Source organism: Pezoporus wallicus, unplaced genomic scaffold, assembly GCF_028554395.1.
Source record: "Pezoporus wallicus isolate ANWC-B61680 ecotype Strahan unplaced genomic scaffold, APGP_CSIRO_Pwel_v1 contig_8042, whole genome shotgun sequence".
NCBI lineage: Eukaryota > Metazoa > Chordata > Aves > Psittaciformes > Psittacidae > Pezoporus > Pezoporus wallicus.
This window is the reverse complement of record NW_026639380.1, coordinates 2,349,735-2,366,524: the sequence shown is the minus strand read 5'-3', so window position 1 is coordinate 2,366,524 and position 16,790 is coordinate 2,349,735. Positions and strand designations below refer to the sequence as shown.

The following is a 16,790-nucleotide window of genomic DNA, read 5'->3' as shown; positions in this document are numbered from 1 at the left end:
AGTAAATTTAAATGTGCTTGTTTATAATGCAGTAATGTTTTAAAGACTTGGTCATGGAACAAGATCATGCTGTGCTAAGAGCTTGCACAGCATGTCTTTACTCCAAGGAACATTTGGTCTAGGCATAAGATGGGATAAATTGATGAATATAGGCAGCGTACTGACACAGTGCTACAGCACTGGTCAGCAGGACAGACAATAGAATTCCTGATCTCTTTCACATCCAGATAGATTGTCATATACTTTCTGACATAATATTTTGAGTTAAAAATGCCCGTGTACTATGTGTACCATGGCACATGATGTTAGTGGAATACTTGAGTTGTACTGATGGTGCAAACTACACACAGAAAATGTAGTTACCACCTTGCAAAATTATGTGTGCTTTATTGCCTTGTTAGATAAAGCTGCCCCTTGGCAGCCTTTCTCATCTTCTTTGTTTTATTAATGAGTAGTTTTGCCTTGCATTTTGAAGCAGGCCATTCCTCTTCTGGCAGACTATGCTTTCTGGGGATGCTAATGCTGCTCGTGTATGAGATAAGTGATGACTCTCAACATGGGAAAGATGTGTAAGTAATTTATGAATTAAAGCCTTTTATAGGCTATTGAACAAACATATTCAACTGTAGTAGAATGAGATTATCCAGTTACATGTGTTTAGAAGAAATTACTTTCTTTGTAACTTGCATTTATGGAGATAGTCAAGCCCAGTGTCTCTTTCACCTCAAAGTAATGACAAAAAGGAAATTCTGTTGGGCTGTTTGTGGTTTTTCTCTTCAGTTTAACCCTTTTAGCATTTAGAGCTTCTATTTCATTTTGATAGTTGACATGCTAATGAAGTGGAAGAAATCTTGGTGTGCTTCAGCATAGCAAGTCTGTAGTTACGAGACACATTCCTGGGATGTTTGAGTTACTTCTCTGTTTCTGAGGACAAGATTAAAGACTGTGTGTGAAATATAGTTCCTTTTGATGTTACTGGACAAACACGTATTGACTTCAGTAGGTCTGACTACATACTTCCTTTAAGGTAGGTCTGACTACATACTAAGTCTGTCTACATACTTCCTTTAAAACTTCATTTATGATAATTAAATTTGGTTATTTTCAAAGAAAATACATAAACCTTACCTAAGTAGTATAGCGTTTTGTATTTGACTTCATTTGCGAAATTAATCGGAATGGTTAAAGCAAAAGCAAGACTGGAGGCAGTATAGCCAAAATCTAACTCAGCTGGGGATACCTCTGCCTTTAATTTTGAAGAGATTCTCCGAAAATAAAAGCTTGGAAATGTTGCTGCCTAAATTAGACGGGTTTCTTGGGGAGTTTTTCAAAGACACATAACCTGTGCCAAAAATCTATTTTCTGAATAGCTTCTAGTAAATAGGTAGGTTGGAGTCATCTTGTACACAACATGTATGTAATCCAAGAATTGCTATACAACAGTTTCATTTTCTCTGTTTTTTGGTTTGTTTTTTATTTGGGTTTTTTGTTGTTGTTTTGTTGTTTTTTTTTTCTCACTTGGATTAGTAACAAGATGAGGCTGAGTAAGAAAACAACTGTATGACTTTATTGGAAACTTGCTAATGTTTGATTTTTCTGCCCTTTAATGCAATTACTATGTTAAGTGTTGGCTGGCAGAACAACTGGAAGGAATCTGGGTATTATATTTTTAATGATTTTTCTCCTTTCCTTCCTCTGGGGTAAAATTGCATTTAGAGTGTATTTTGTGCAGTCCCCACTTTTAGTCACAAAAAGAAGTTTGTACACCAGTCCGATACATAAGATTTTGAGTTTATATTGATGCCATACAACCACAAGGGTGTTGCTTCTTAACATTTGGAGGCATTTCCCTTGACTGCCAGTGCAGCTGTCAGTCCTGCGTAGTCAACTCTGTGAGATCTGAATGCTGCAGTGCTGCTCATTTAGGTTGTCAGTGTGAAAGCTAAGAAAGTTATAGACTGGGGTCTTTATTGCTGGTACCCATTTCTCAACGAGAACTGGACTCAGTTACAATGTCTGCTGGAAGATTAGCATTTTGATTCACATTTTCTTGCTTAGGTTCATCAAGACGCTGTTGTATGTCAAGTGGATTTTAATGGGAACAAGTCTTAGCTGTGTTTGCTCTTTAGCGTCATAATTTTTTCTGCCCACTATTTTCACCACTGATATTTCTTCACTTTCCTCTTGTGCTGTTGAATTCTTTCACTTCTGTTGATCTCTCTTCCATCTCAAAACTCCAGCTTACTTTCTTGTTCACACAGTTTGTTTCCACATTGCCTTTTCCTTGTGATACACTAAATTATTTTATCCTCTGTAAAAGTCAAGACAGGTGTCTGCTGCGGAGCTCCTTTCCTTTATCTCATTGAACTGAGTTGTTGATTCCTACTGTATGTTGTGTCACTCCACCTTTTTACTATTTTTCTGTCTGAAGAACATTCCTATTAGTGTTTGAGATCATCTTTCATACTTTGATGTTTGTTGTAGGACCACTCTCAAGCTGATGTCTTCCTTTCCTCAGCTCACCAGGGAGTCAAGATCAGCCCTGTCCTTTCTCCTGTATTTTGTTTTGGCCACTGTGATTACCAGATGTTGCCTTAGCTAACTTATCACATTCTTTGTTAAAATATCTGAAGGCCTCCAAAAAGTTTGGAAAAGTAGTTAGAAGTAGTTGTAATAGCAAACTTCTAGCAGGATAGTGTTGATTTGCTTGAGTCTCTGAGATGTAAGAAAGGTAGAAAAAGTAAGAGTAGAGATGATGCAGTATGTGGGGAAAGCACTGTGCTGGATTGCTTAATTTACCAGCGCACTTAAGGTACAGTGCACAAGAGGTGATGACTTCTTCTGCAAGACCATCCTTGTATTAAGAGCTACTGATTCCAGAAAAAGACTTTCAAATGGGAATATTCCAAAGTTTAACCAGTTATGTATCTTTTGTGTTCTTGAGGCTGTTGAGTTCTGGGCATTTCAGCCCTTACATAAAATCAAAGCCTTCTTGTCCATAAATCATGAAGGAGACTTGGGGACCTGATCTTTTTTCTTTTATCTTGGCCAGTGCGAAGCCTTCACAAGTTAGGGACATAGCAAAACAGCCCTGAGCGTGTCCTGAGATGTCCTTAAGGCTCCTTCCTATTCGGCTGGAGCAGACTCGCTCTCTGCTCTCTCCGTTCTGCTGCTCAGAGAGATCTGCAGTGCCAACACGGCACAAGCTCTCCTTAGTTCTTACTGAGAAAAAAAAAAACAACAAAATACGTCAAGTGTCCAGTATAAGGCAGAGGAACAGGCAGATTCCCTGTTGCTGTCAGTAAAGGTGTAAGAAGGCGGCGACACACTTTCCTTCCCGGTGTCTCTCCACCACCAACTGCCCGCCCTTCTTTCCCCTATCCCATTAGCCCACATTCTCTTCCTGCCCAGCCCTCCAGTGCTGCCTAATCTCATTTACAGGGGCTGCTGCCAGATCTGCTGGCAGCTGCAGTTTCTTGGCCGCTGTTTTCGGTGAGCAAGCCGAGAGCGCCGAGCTCAGCAGCAGCAGGAGGAGGAGGAGGAGGGCTGCTGCTGTGTGGCAGAGCGGCAGCAACAGCAGCGGCAGCAGCACCTTTGACGTGCCCGTCCCCCACGTGACGGCCACTCCATTGCGGGGAGGGAGCTGAGCTGAGCTGCCGCTGCTTCGGCAGAGCAAGGGGGAGCCGCAGCCTCGGCGGCGGCACCGGCAGCGGCGCCTCCGCCCGCAGTGCGTGTGCGTGTGTGTGTGATGAGCGATCGCCGCGTCTCTCCGCCCGCTGCCGGCTGACACGGACCGCGCGGGGCGCGCCAGGAGCAGCAGAAGGAGGCACGGAGCCGCGGGCACTGCGCAGTGACCTTGGCCCAGGAGGTAAACGAGCCGCTCCTCCGCGCCCCGTGCAGCCCGCGGGGGGAGGCCGGGGCGCCGCCGACAGCACTCTCCGGAGGCGCTGCCGCTGTCCGCGGTGCTGAAGCGACGGGCGCGGAGCCGGGCTCCCGGCGGGTTCTGCCGGTCATTTGGTGCCGAAAGGTACCCACGGACGGGCACTGCAGGGGCAGGGCAGAGAGAACCGGCGCTGTGGACAATGTGCAGTGGAGCCCGCACGGGAGAGGTCTGGGGGCAGGGGAGGGCTTTGGAGCTAAGTGTTTGGAGTAGAGCTCATCCCTCCGTGCTCTCGGCAGCCGCCAGTGTGGTCTGTAGATAGAGCGCATTCTTACACCTGCGTGCAAAGCCGGAGCTACGGCATGATCTGAGCTCTTGCTTGGTGCTGCTCCCGTGTGACCGGGGGGGGGAGGGCGGGGAGAAGACGGGGCTGGCGGCGGAGCCGGCGTTTTGCAGTGAAGTACGACGAAACTAGGTGAAAGCAACCGGAAAGATTTTCTGGCTTGTTTCTTCCTTGAGCCTCATCACCTGCTTCCCTCCCCCGGCGTATGTGTGAGAGCACGCACGTGCTGGAGAATTAAAAAGAAGTTTAAAGCGTCTGGTTTGCTTTTTGTGCATTTGAGGGCTGTGAAAGTTGCTATGGCCCGAGCCCTGAGGAGAGAGCACTGCCGGATGCGCAGTGGTGGGCTGAGCCAGCCCTTCCAAAACTGTCGTGTTCTGGAGGGTGCAGGGTGTCCTTTGAAGAAGCCTGGTCAGGGGAGGGAGGAGTACTTCGTGAGGAGGCGTCTTCATGATGGGGTTGTTTGTGGTATGTTAGGGAGCCATTCGGAGTGACAATTCATTAGTGTCTAAATTAGATTAATATACTGCATTCATTATTTACAGGCAAAAGAGAGTAGTGACAGTAAATGGTGAATTAGCAGCTTTGCTCCAATGTAAATATCTGTTGGAGTAAAAGCATACGCCTGTTCTGATAGTATATTGGTAGAAAGTCAGGTCCATTAATCATCAGGGAAGGAAGGAGACGTGAAGTGATGTTTCACTGAAACCACTTTTACCTTTTACAGTGTGACATTCAAAAGAGGATCAAACTTGTGGGACATGGCACAAGGAAATAATTATGGGCAAAGCAGCAATGGGGTGGCTGATGAATCCCCAAACATGTTGGTGTACAGAAAGGTAAGCCTTTGTGTTTCAAAAGCTGAGAAAGGGCCTTCAGGAAATGGTGAAATCGTGGGCTCTTTTGCCTAGCAAGTGAGGCCATTATTTTTGTTGTTTCTCTTCAATTTAATGAGTAGATGCTGCTGCTGTGCTCTGTTGAATGGAGCAGTTTGATTTCAGAAAGTGATCACCTGCCACTAATCAGGAGTATTTTGTGTCTATTGACATTTGTTCTGCCTTAACACAGTTTAAATGCCATGTGCAAAGTAGATCTCTATCCCAGGTACTACTAAATGACTCTTGTTTTGAGAAATGGCTGAATCAGTTGTTTTCAAATGGTAAAATACATGTGTCTCAGAAGCAGTTGGTTTTCAACCACCTATATGTGATGTATTTCATTCATTTTCTGCATCGATACACATGGTGTGTTATGGTAGTGATCTTCCAGAGACTGGAATATGTTCTGTATTCAAGTGTTCACTTGTAAAATGTGTTTGTAAAATGAATTCCTATATTCTAAAGCTAAATATTAACTGTAGAAAACAATATTTCATATTTCTGTGTCTAGACAAAGATTTTCAGAGTGCAGGGAAATCGGAACCATTAACTTATTTCATATGAGGGGAAAATCTGATTAAAGATATTAGTTATCTGCAGTTGCTACAACTTAAAACAAACACATGCACTCCAGGGAGTCTTCCTGGGAAGGATTTCTAACATAGTTGTTCTAATAGCATCAATATACAAATTTCCAGACATTGAACTCCAGTAGTGGGGCTTATTTGGCCACTGTACTTTTATTTAAGTGACAGTAAATTCTTGGGAATTTTGATATATGTCTATATTTTTATATTTTTATAAAGCTTTAATTGTGCTCATAAAAAAGGAATAAAATAAATTAAAATAATGGAGAAAACCCAAATTTGCTGTCACAAACTGAAATACATAATTAAGCAACTACTTATTTATTTGTAGAACACAGTGCTTTCTAACCTATTTGTGGTTGGTTTTAATCATGTGGGAAAAATCAATATTTTTACTTTGTTAGAGGCATTGACTTTTCCTTTTGCAAGTTCACTGTAGTAGAAAGTATTTGGTATATATTGAGTTTAGTCTTTGAGGTGAACTGAGGTATCATTGGTAATGGTGGTAAGTGTTCTTTTCCCAGAAATTAAAAAATAGTCTTAAATTGAAGTCTGATTCATTCTTTATCTTCCTATTTTCAAGTAAGTTGCTGGTTTCTGTTAGTTGGTTGTATTTGCTGTTTTGAAAGATTAGGCTCTTTTTACGTATGTGAATGTATTTATGAACTAGTTACTTCTGTAAAAATACAGGATTACCTTACCATTAACACCACAGGTTTGTTTCAAAATACAATTGTGTGCATGAATTTATATGTGAAAACATGCTGCATGTATTAAAAGCAATACCAAAGCTCTTATTGTTCTTTACAGGTTTTTGATCTTTCTAAACAGAGTATTTGCACATCTGTTGTGTACTTCCACTCTGAGATCGGCTTATTTAGTACACAGAGGGGGAACCCAGAAACTGTTTCTCTTCTCCCGTGGTGACTTTGCTTGGTCAGGCTTGTGACCTGTTGTACTTAGAGTGACCTTATGCCGAAAATTAACATTGTCCCTGAGCATCTTCCAGATTGAAATGAAACTGTCAAGGCAAGGGATGAGAATCCTGGTGATACAGACAAATTTTGAAAATGGGGAGCTGAGTAGGGCACAAAACCTCAGGTATATGCTCAGCAATTCATAGCAGTTGTCTGTGAGAAAGGGATGATATCAGTCTGTGTCTTCCAGTGTAGCAGTAGTCCTTCCCTTGTTGCTGCTAAAGTGCAAGTGGTGCCCTGAATATTAAACTTCCGAAGAACGCTGACCTTTTACAGCATTACCTTCAATATTTAATTTTGTACATGTCAACTTATTTTTGTAGCAGGGTGAATCATAAGATCATTTAAGATTGTGCACACTGATGTTAGAGCAGACTTAAGTAGTCCTTCATTTGGCGGTTTTCAAGGAATAGGCAACAAAATAATAGATAACTTTTAAAGAAGATGTGAAATCATCTGCCTTTTGTGTGGTATGATGTTGCTGTAATCAAATGTGTTATAATTTTTGTGTCTGAAATGCAGGAGGAGGATAGTTAGGTGGAAATAATTTTATTTCAGAATATGTCATCTCTGAATATAATTCTTTAATAGCAACAACTAAATCACAGGATTCCTTGTAATACATTTGCAAAACACAATACTCCTCTGTCTGTCACTGTGGGAAATGAACGCACTGTGCTGTGTGAACAAAGGACTAGAGTTGCCAGCTTCATGAAGGACTTTTTCTTTTTTTTAACCTGGAAAAGTATTAATAGTTGTTAGAAAAAAACACAAATGCTGGCTTCAGAAGGAAACTGAATTTGAAGTCCTGTATTTTGAGTAATGCTGTGGAAATCCAGTGATGCAGAAGTGCTTTCTTCCAGTAGTTTATACGACATCAACCCTTGGAATAGCACACATTTTGATATGTGGACCTGCAAGGAATATATGGAACAATTCTTACTGCTTGTGTTAATGAAGAGCTAAAACTTGGCGTTGTTGAGTGAAGAGGATTACTTTGGCTATAAAGCACAATTTTGTAATCTGGCAATTCTGCTAGTCTGTCTAACTTTCAGATATAATCCGAACTAAGCATGTTCTAAACTACATGGAGTTGCAGCTCTGGCTTTCCTAAATCCTTATTCTTTCAGGAGCATTTTAGAACAAATTTTGCATGGAATGAAGTTCTGGTATTTACAAATGCAGTACTTAAGTCATGAATCACTATTACACGTTAAGTAAATTGCAAACTCCTCACAAAAAAGGCGGCTTTTCTGTTTACTAAAATGTATTTGATTTGTAATTAGTTATTTATTTGAAGGGTTAAAGAGAGATGGATTTTCGAATTGTTATCTAGAGTAATACAGACTGTAGATAGCTGCTTTTTCTCATAGTAGGTTTTATTCATAGACAAAGAAGAGTTTCATTGCGTTTTGCTTTCAGATATGATTTTTTGGGTTTTGTTTTTTGTGTGTTTTTTTTTTGTTTTTAAATCAGCATAGGAAAATTAAATGTTCAATGAATACCTACCTTAGAATTACTTATTTGAAGCTGTGATGGAAAGATACCAGCATTGATAAATAGATCCTTATATCATTTTTACACTGCCTTTTAAGATGCTTGTGTCAGTGTTTTTACACCTTGGGGGATAGTTTTTATTTTAGTAGAACGTCAGATGCATTATTCTTTTTGGCTATCAGCCTAATTATAAAGTAGTGACATGTGACACATCATTGGTACTGACATACCTCAGAAAAAGTCCTGAATTTTTCTGCTAGTAGCCTGAAGCAAACATGAAAAATGTAAACCCCCTGCTTTTACTTCCTAAGAGTCCATTCCAGTCAGCAATTAAAAGAGATAAGACACTGGAATCTGTAGTGTTTTAACATCACAAGTTGTTCACAGAAATCTCAGATTTCAACAACACTAACATGTACTGCTGTAAGCTAGGTCTTAAAGTATAAACTTGAGATGTAATCTAAGGCCCATGTTGTGCAGCTTTTTAGAGCCTCACCTGATTTTCTTTTTTTTTTTTTTCTTCAAATGCATGGCTCAAATAATTAAAAGAATAAGACTTGTCTTCTGAGGAAAGTCCATTTTAGACCTACAGCTGGTCCTGCTAAACCTTTGTTTGTCTTTCTGGTCTGTGCTTTACTTAGTTTTTTTTTAGTCAAACATGTTGCAAGGATTAGGAGTTCTAATTTGTAAGCGTAACGGTTACTGTATTGCTGTCTGAACTAGCTTCATTTAAGAGATGATAGCTTTATTTTGTAGCAATAAAATTAACCTTGTCTAAATAGTAATATTCTGTGGCTGAGACTTTAATTCTCTACCTTCCTCACTGCCCTGAGTGTTAAAGTAGCTTTTGCCAAAGCTGGTCAGAATTACTAACATTTGGGGCTTTCAGTGCTGTAATGAAGATAATAAGGTGTTTGCTCTGTTCTTGTGACAATTGTTGAAGGTTATATATGCCAGTACTCATGTATAGCAAGGGCTGAATTTGTAATCTCAAGCTTCTTAGTTTCCTGTGATCTGATATTCTTCATAGAAGCTATGCTTCCAAAGCATGATCCTTGCAAATGTTGTTGTAAAGGAACAATAGCTATGCAGAGACAGCATTTGAGGAAATAGTGACCACCATCTTCTAATGACCTTCTCTCCTCTGCTTGCACCAGAGACTACTTCCAGTGTAGTGTGCAGGTAATACTGTGTTCTCATGTGGCTTTTATCAACTGCTCCCTTAAAAACGATTGTGTGAAGAAAGTGGTATTGCAGATAACTATTCCTTAGAGCCTGTGAGACTAGAAAGGGCATGATAGGTAGGATTTTTCTAAGTTCTGTCACTCACTTTGATAAGGGATGAGTTAGTCTGACACTGTGCATTTCTGAATATGCTATCACATCCTATGGAGGCATCTTGCTTCCAGTGTAAAATACTGAGTTTATTACTAAATTGCAAATGCCAGGGTACTCTGAGGTACTAGAGATAAGTGTTTTTTGTTTTTAATTACTGTATACCTCTACATTATGCAGTTTCTTCTTCTCAGAATAAGGGTGGGACTGGTCTGAGTTTTGGATGCTAGTCTTGATTTTATTCCAACACTCACCATTATAAAATTGACAGAGAAAGGTCCATTCCACCTTAGGAATTCCAGCTGTAGGAAGAGCAAAATTTACCTCCCTATCCAGTACAAAGAATGGCTGAGGGAATTGCAGTTGTTTTACCTGGAGAAAATGAGGCTGAGGAGAGACCTTATTGCTCTCTACAACTACTTGAAGGACATTGTAGAGAGTTGGGTGTCAGTCTCTTCTTCCAAGTAACAAGTTATAGGGCAAGAGGAAATGGCCTCAGGTTGTGTCAGGGGAGGTTTAGGTTTGATGTTAGGAAAAGCTGCTTCACCAAAAGGATTGTCAGATGTTGGAACAGCCTGCCCAGGGGAAGTGTTAGAGGCACTGTCCCTGGAGGTATTTAGAAGACGTGTAGATGTGGCACTTAGGGACATAGTTTAGTGGTAGACTTAGCACTGCTAGGTTAATGTTTGAACTTGATTATCTTGAGATCTTTTTCAATGACAATCTTAAAGTGGTTTTCAGCCTAAACGATTCTGCGATTCTATGAGTGTTATGAGGATGATGATGTAGTTCTGGAGCAGTTGGTTGATAGTTAAGTAAGCTATTACATAGGTAATATTTAGGGGGGCAGGAACTTGGTACTGAAGGACAGAATAGTTGCTAGATGCTGTGGAGTGCCTTTCATATGGTAAGACTGCATGTTTCCCTCTACACTCTCACCCTCATGTTTGGTATTTACCCCCTGTGCAGGTCATTCACTTTCTTGTATCCTCTCTTGGAACGGTTGTTGATAGTACTATGTGCAGTGTGTATGTTTTGGCATCTTTTGTGATAAGAGCAGTATAGAGGATTTGATTGACTTCACAACTATACAGAACTGCTGAAAATGCCAAGGAACCCTGATTAAAAATACGTCAATATGAGTCTGCAGGTGGCTAACTCTGAGAAAGAGGCACCTGTCATGTCTGTTTGCTTTGGAGAGTCTTGTTTGTATTTTCCATCCTTTCTGTTCTCCTTTTCCTTCCACTAGGTGTAGAAATGTATCAGGTGATACTGCAGTGAGAGAGGTTTACTGCTGCTTACTGTTCTGAGCTTAATGTGCTCAGATCACTGGCATTACTGGCAAATGCAAAAACCCCAAAGAATTCTGTGCCTCCATGTTACTTCCTTTCTCCATCCCACATGTGCCGTCTGAAAACTGTATGTGCCTGTTTTGATTGTGCATTGTCATTTTCAGTTTCTCTCCTTCTTTCCTTTGAAGCAGTCTACATTTGTAGCTATGGAAACAATGATGCTATTGATAGTGACATGCAATTCAGAGTCAGAAATTGTTTGTTTTGAAGTTTTGAATTTTGTTTTCTTCAGACTTACAACCTTCTCTGTGGACTGCAGGAATTTTTATAGTAACCTCTATCATATGATAACATTTGACAGATTTCCACCAAAGCTGATATGAACTATAATGAGGCCACATTAAAATACTTGCATGTAAATACAACCTGTTATAATGTGGCTATTTTCCCAATTCAAGAATCATAAACCCACTGAAACACAGTTGTAATTTTTAGTATAGGAAACACTACACCAGATTCTACACATCAGTCTGTAAAAGCTGCTAAAGGAGAAGAAACTGGGCTTATTTTCCACGGCAAGGGGATTGGTAGAGAATATTGATTCTTTGATTGCCACCAGCTATATAAAAAAAGTCTATTTACAAATCTAAATGTCAGGTCAAACCTAGAAAGAACAGAATAAAGTCAGCAGCAGAATGTTTAATTGTTTGGTTTTTTTTTTTTTACATGCTATAAAACTTTTCAGACAAAATGTTGGGGAAAAGTAAAGATACATAATATAGAATGTGATCAATAGCTGGTTTTCAACTCTAAAAAATAAAGCTTTTACAAAAGAGATGCATATAATTATTCTGTGTGTTACAGGTGGATAAAATGAAGCGTGACAGTGACATTTCAGAGCAGTGGAAAAGCTAAAAATCTTTTGGTAAAACAGAGCAAACTATTTTCTACAGATGAGCGAGCCGTTAGGGCTGAGTTTGCAATACACTGTCTGGAATGGCTTCCATTATTCCTTTGTAAATTTTATTTATTGTTACTAGAAACTGACTGCAGTGTTAGGGAAGAAGTTGGAAATATAAGAAACTGCCTTTTGTCAACTTGTTCAAGGCAAGAAAAATCTGGATTTTCATAGTGGTAATATGACTCTTACAAAAATGAATAAGGGAGGAAAACTTTGAGAGTGTTAGTAGTAGTAGGAGGAGATTGGCCACTGAAGAAAAACATCTTCAAACAAATCTTTGAGATGATGGTGCAGCAAAGTGGATTGTTTCATGTACAATTTTCCATGGTGAAGGGGTCAGCTGAGAATTTTAATTTTTGGTCTTGCTTGCCACTAGCTATTAAAAAAAAAAAAAGTTGGAGTTAAAAAGGTTGAGCTAGTTATTAAAGTATGCATCGGTTATAAGAGTAATTAGAATAGATACAGTGGGAATGAGGTTGGCCGGGAAGCCACAGGGGACATTAGTTCTTCAGGCTGAGCTGTCTGAGAAGCAGAGTTGAGAACTGTAGCTTCATCTGGAGAGTGAGGTCTGCCTGAGGTTAGTGTAGGAAAGCAGGCTGGCCAAGAAATGGAGCTGTAGGAACAGGTATAGAAGCATCTTATAAAGCCATTGTTACTGTTAGTGAAGCTTTTACTAGATAACATACAGACTTCTTAACTGACAGGAATGGAAGTTTGGCATTTGGACTATTTAGCCTCCTAAAATGTGGGGTCTGTTTCGTGATCATGTGTGTATATGTTTGAAAGCTTCCTTTGTCAGATGGTGCTATGGATCTCTCTCCATTTGTTTGCAATGCTCTATGTATATCTGAGAAAACCACTTTATGAGCTGAGTTTTGGAGATAATGCTGTGTTTGCGAATGGTGATTGGGGCATCATAAGCCTGTCGTTACCTCTTTTCTTCTTCAAATATACTTCTGGGTAAAAGATTACTGCTGATGAATAGGAACTGGAGAGATGATGCCATAATGTGTACCTTATCCATATTTTTCTAATGAAGATACCTTTTTTTTTATAATTGTGCTATTTCTACTAAATTGAGGACATCTTTGATACCCATTAAATAAAATCTGGAGTGTATTAAATCCACAGTGTCATTCAAACGAGAAATCCATTTGGTGAGTTCTCTAAGAATCAATCATGTTGCATTCATATCAAAGCTGCTCTGATTTAATTCTGAAAACAACTGAATCAAGAACCAAATAGACCCCCAGGACCAGAGATAGAAATTTATCCTTCACAGTGAAGCTGTCATTCTCCAGACGTTGTTGTACCAGTTTTACCAAAACCATGTAAAATGGGAATTTTGAAGCTGTATTAACTCTTCTGCATCAATTCTGCTAGAGTTGTGTGTTTGCTTCTGCACTGAATCCTCTTTGACTAACATAAAGTTCTAGGAAGGACGGATTGTACCGCAGAGGAAGAGATGCAAACGCAGAAGGTCTCTTCAAAATTCAGTTCAGATGTGCAAGGATTATCTAGCTGAAAGTGAAAATTGCTCCCTGTAATACCAAAGGATATTTTTTCTTTCTGTTCCAGTTACTCTTGATGACGTAGATGGTTGTATAATGTGAATGTACATGCATATGCACTTCTAGTATTTCAGCAGTCTAACCTAACAAACGGATTGGCAGTTATAAATACACTCTCAGCAGTGCAGAGTCCTGCTCTCGTGTGACGAGCAGTGGTGTAGTGGGATGGATCTGCTTTTGTGATAGTGTGGGGGGCCAGGACTCTTGCTGGCATGTTGCTTTGGTGGCCGTCATGCTTTTCTGAGTGTTCTTTGCTGTTTAAATACCAATCCACAGTAAAAGAAGAAAATATTCACACAGCCCCCATGGAATTTATTTGGAAAGAACATTAGCCAGGCCCACTTTTATTGTAATGTTGTTATTGATTCATAATTGATCATAATTGAATAAACATGAACAAAAGATTCTATTAGAGGCCATTTAAATATATAATAGTTTTAAACAATATCTCATGTATATAATGTAACACTATGATACTTCATTTTCCGTATTGTAAAAATAAATTGCACTGAAGTATTTTGAATAGCTGTTAATTAAGAGCACCTTAAATTCTGGTGGAAAACCACAGTTTTTCTGATCTACTTTGATACTGGGATGAATAAGCAGTTTACTGAATGTCTTTTGAAAGAAAGACATACTAGTGCTTCGTAACACCTACACTTCTCTGAACTATAGGCTGTAAGAAGCAGTAATCTGTGAACTAGATTCTGCACTCGGATGTAGATTCATGCCATTGCTTAATATTGGCAGGAACCATACGATTGCATTTAATATAGAGTCAATACCAAGAAGAAGAAGAATGTCAAAGCTTAATAATAAAAGCTCAGAATTACACAAACTTGAGGCAGGATTTTACAATAAAAATTCTTTTTACGATATACATTTTTGTCTGTATGGAGGAGAAAATATAGAACATTCCATGGCTGTGCTACAAAACCCCAGATGTTGGCACATTTAGTTCTGCAGGCTTATAAGTGTGTTCTGAGGAATAAGTTCCAAATTGTAAAATGGGATGGCTTCTTAGTAGCAAGTGGAAAAGTTAGCATAGCCCTGTACAATAGCATTATGCATAGATTAAGATTTCTGCATGGCTTGAGTAGTTTATTTTAGCTGTGTCACCTGTAAACCAGGTGGTCTGCAGTATAATTAAAGTAATCTTAGGTAAAATTCTGTGAAGATCAGTTGTTTACTTTGTACAGAGTACCTTAAATTTATCGAAGTACAGCATTACATGGTAAAGTACAACCATCACAGGAATGCAGTTTTAGACAATTAGAATACTATAAACAATGAGAATTCTACCCAGCTGTTCACAGTATTACTAGCTTTCAAATGTCTTTTTTTTGTATTTTTTTTTTTAAGAGTTACTAAGCAACAGTAAACCTCATTCAAGTCACTAGGAGCTAAAGGTTTTTAGTACCTTTTCATATATCCTGTCTATTACTCTGTGGAATCATCCTTCTACGTGAATGAAATAATTAGATTCTGGCTCCTGTGGTTTGGAGGGAACACCAGTGTCCATCAGAGTAGAACAGCCATTCAACAGAGTGAAGTTAATGCATTGGTTTGGTTTCTAAGAGAGAGAAGAAATAGCTTTGACTTGTTTATAAATGATGTAGTGCTTTATTTGTGCTCATTTCTTAAAAACCTGTAGTAGCACAAGAATAGAATCTCTGCTATAGGAAAACCTTTCCAAGATTTAAGCAATTGTTCTGTTCTACAGGCGGTTGTGACCTGAAGCACTTAGGCTCATTTGTAGTGGGAGAAAAAAAAAGCCCCCAAAAAAGGAATATTGGATCTTGCTTTCTCTTTACCATCACCACCACTTCTACAGCATTACTTCTGGATATTGAAGTTCATGTTCAGTGGTTTACTAAACACGATGTTCTGTTCTTATATGGAGGTAGTGTTTGTATCTCATTTTGAGGTACATTTCAGAAGAAAAGCGTTTGGACACGTTTTGTTTATAGAGTTGTGTTCGTATTTACCTGTGTGGCATCATCATGCATTAACCTTTTAACACAAACTCTGGTACACAGTTGGTCAGGCAGGCCACAGCCAGTACTATTTTCTCTGGGTTTCTTTTGGTTTATGTTGTTTTCTGTCTAGAAACCGGGGGCTAACTGATTCCAGGACACTGGATTTAATACTCCTTTCTAGTTCTGTATTCCAATGCTTAGGAGCTCTCACTTCAAACTACAGAAAATAGGACATGTTGTACAGGCATAAACGTGTAACCATGGATTGCCTCTGAAGGTTCTACCTTTCCTTCCAAATTGCTGATGTCTGTTATCTAAATGAAGGTAAACACAGATGCTGAGATCTCAGTTTATGTTGTCTAGAAGGGTGTTAGCACAGGACTTTGGCTTGACAGCCTTTTCTTTTTTTCTTTTTTTTTCTTTTAATGTATTGAGGATCTGTACTTCTTGCTTCCCTTTCAAACAGGAATTCTACCCTTTGTGTCCTGTGTAATGGTTTCTTTAAGTAGATCATTTTATGTGGCTTGTTCTTGGTCATTCTTGGCGATATTAAAGGCCATAGAGCAGGTTCAAGGACAAAACGCTGAAAGAAAACTTCCCTTGTAATATGTTTGTCTTCATGCGAGCTGTACCATCAATTACTCTGTCTAGCGAATATGGCAAGATAAGCAGGTTTGAATGAGACAACCCGGTTGGTGCAAGTGCTTCTGAAAATGGTGCCGGAGCTTCACTAGGTGGTGCTCGTCTCCCTGAATAGTGAGCAAGCATCCATCCCACACTGAGAGGGATTCTTGTTGAGGAAGCACTGAGTAAACGCTGTCTTGTAAACAGTGTCTTCCACGCTAGGTATTAATGTTGGTGTCCCGGTCAAATTGTTGATCAGGTCTTTTGGTGGTGGTTTTCTCTCACTGGTGCTTGTTTGGTGGTTTCCAGGGTGGGAAGCCTCTTTCATCAGCCAGCCTGAACACTGCTGTTTGTTGCTTGCACTCGTGTTACACAAAGGAGGCTGCTGGGCTTAGTGTTCTGTTGGCAAGCTGAAAAGATAATTTCTGTGCATAAAATTTACAACCTAAGTATAAAAAAGAGAGGTGGCAAAGTGATCTGTGGAGACTAATCAGAGGAGGCTGAGCCTAGGTAATTTCTTTTTTTTTTGACACAATACCTGGAATGGTCATTGCATCATCTTCAGAATCGTATTTGAGGATCACCAAGATGAAAGTAAAGCTGCCTACAAATTCATAGTCTTTCACATGACTTGGTCCAAATACTAGTGGTTTTGTTCTTAGCTTGACAGGCCTTAGCAAGAGGAAATATGTTTCTGTATGTTCTTACTTTTCTCCCTTATGCCACCTTTTTGATCTTTTCATAGAATCCGTATAGACATGGTAAACGGATTTTACCTGAGTAGTCCATAGTTGACATAAATATACTAGCATCAGTATAAATTTTAGCTATGTTGTTGATTACAGATAAATGTTTTTGTCCTATTCTTT

At 39.4% G+C, this 16,790-nt stretch overlaps 1 protein-coding gene across 7 annotated transcripts in view; it reads left to right on the top strand.

Moving 5' to 3' along the window:
• The first annotated feature begins 523 nt into the window (after positions 1-523).
• RGS7 (regulator of G protein signaling 7) overlaps positions 524-16,790 on the top strand; it is a 251,969-nt gene continuing 235,702 nt past the window's right edge. For 5 of the 7 annotated variants that reach the window (XR_008972805.1, XR_008972804.1, XM_057414554.1 and 2 more), the window contains exons 1-2: positions 548-569; positions 4,948-5,059. Coding sequence is in view for 5 of the 7 variants with exons in the window: in XM_057414554.1 (XP_057270537.1) it covers positions 4,982-5,059 (78 nt within the window). In the remaining 2 variants the exon portion in view is untranslated. Of the gene's footprint in view, positions 570-3,536; positions 3,869-4,947; positions 5,060-16,790 lie in introns of those variants that run through there. The other 2 variants (XM_057414557.1, XM_057414558.1) reach the window with 2 other exon arrangements.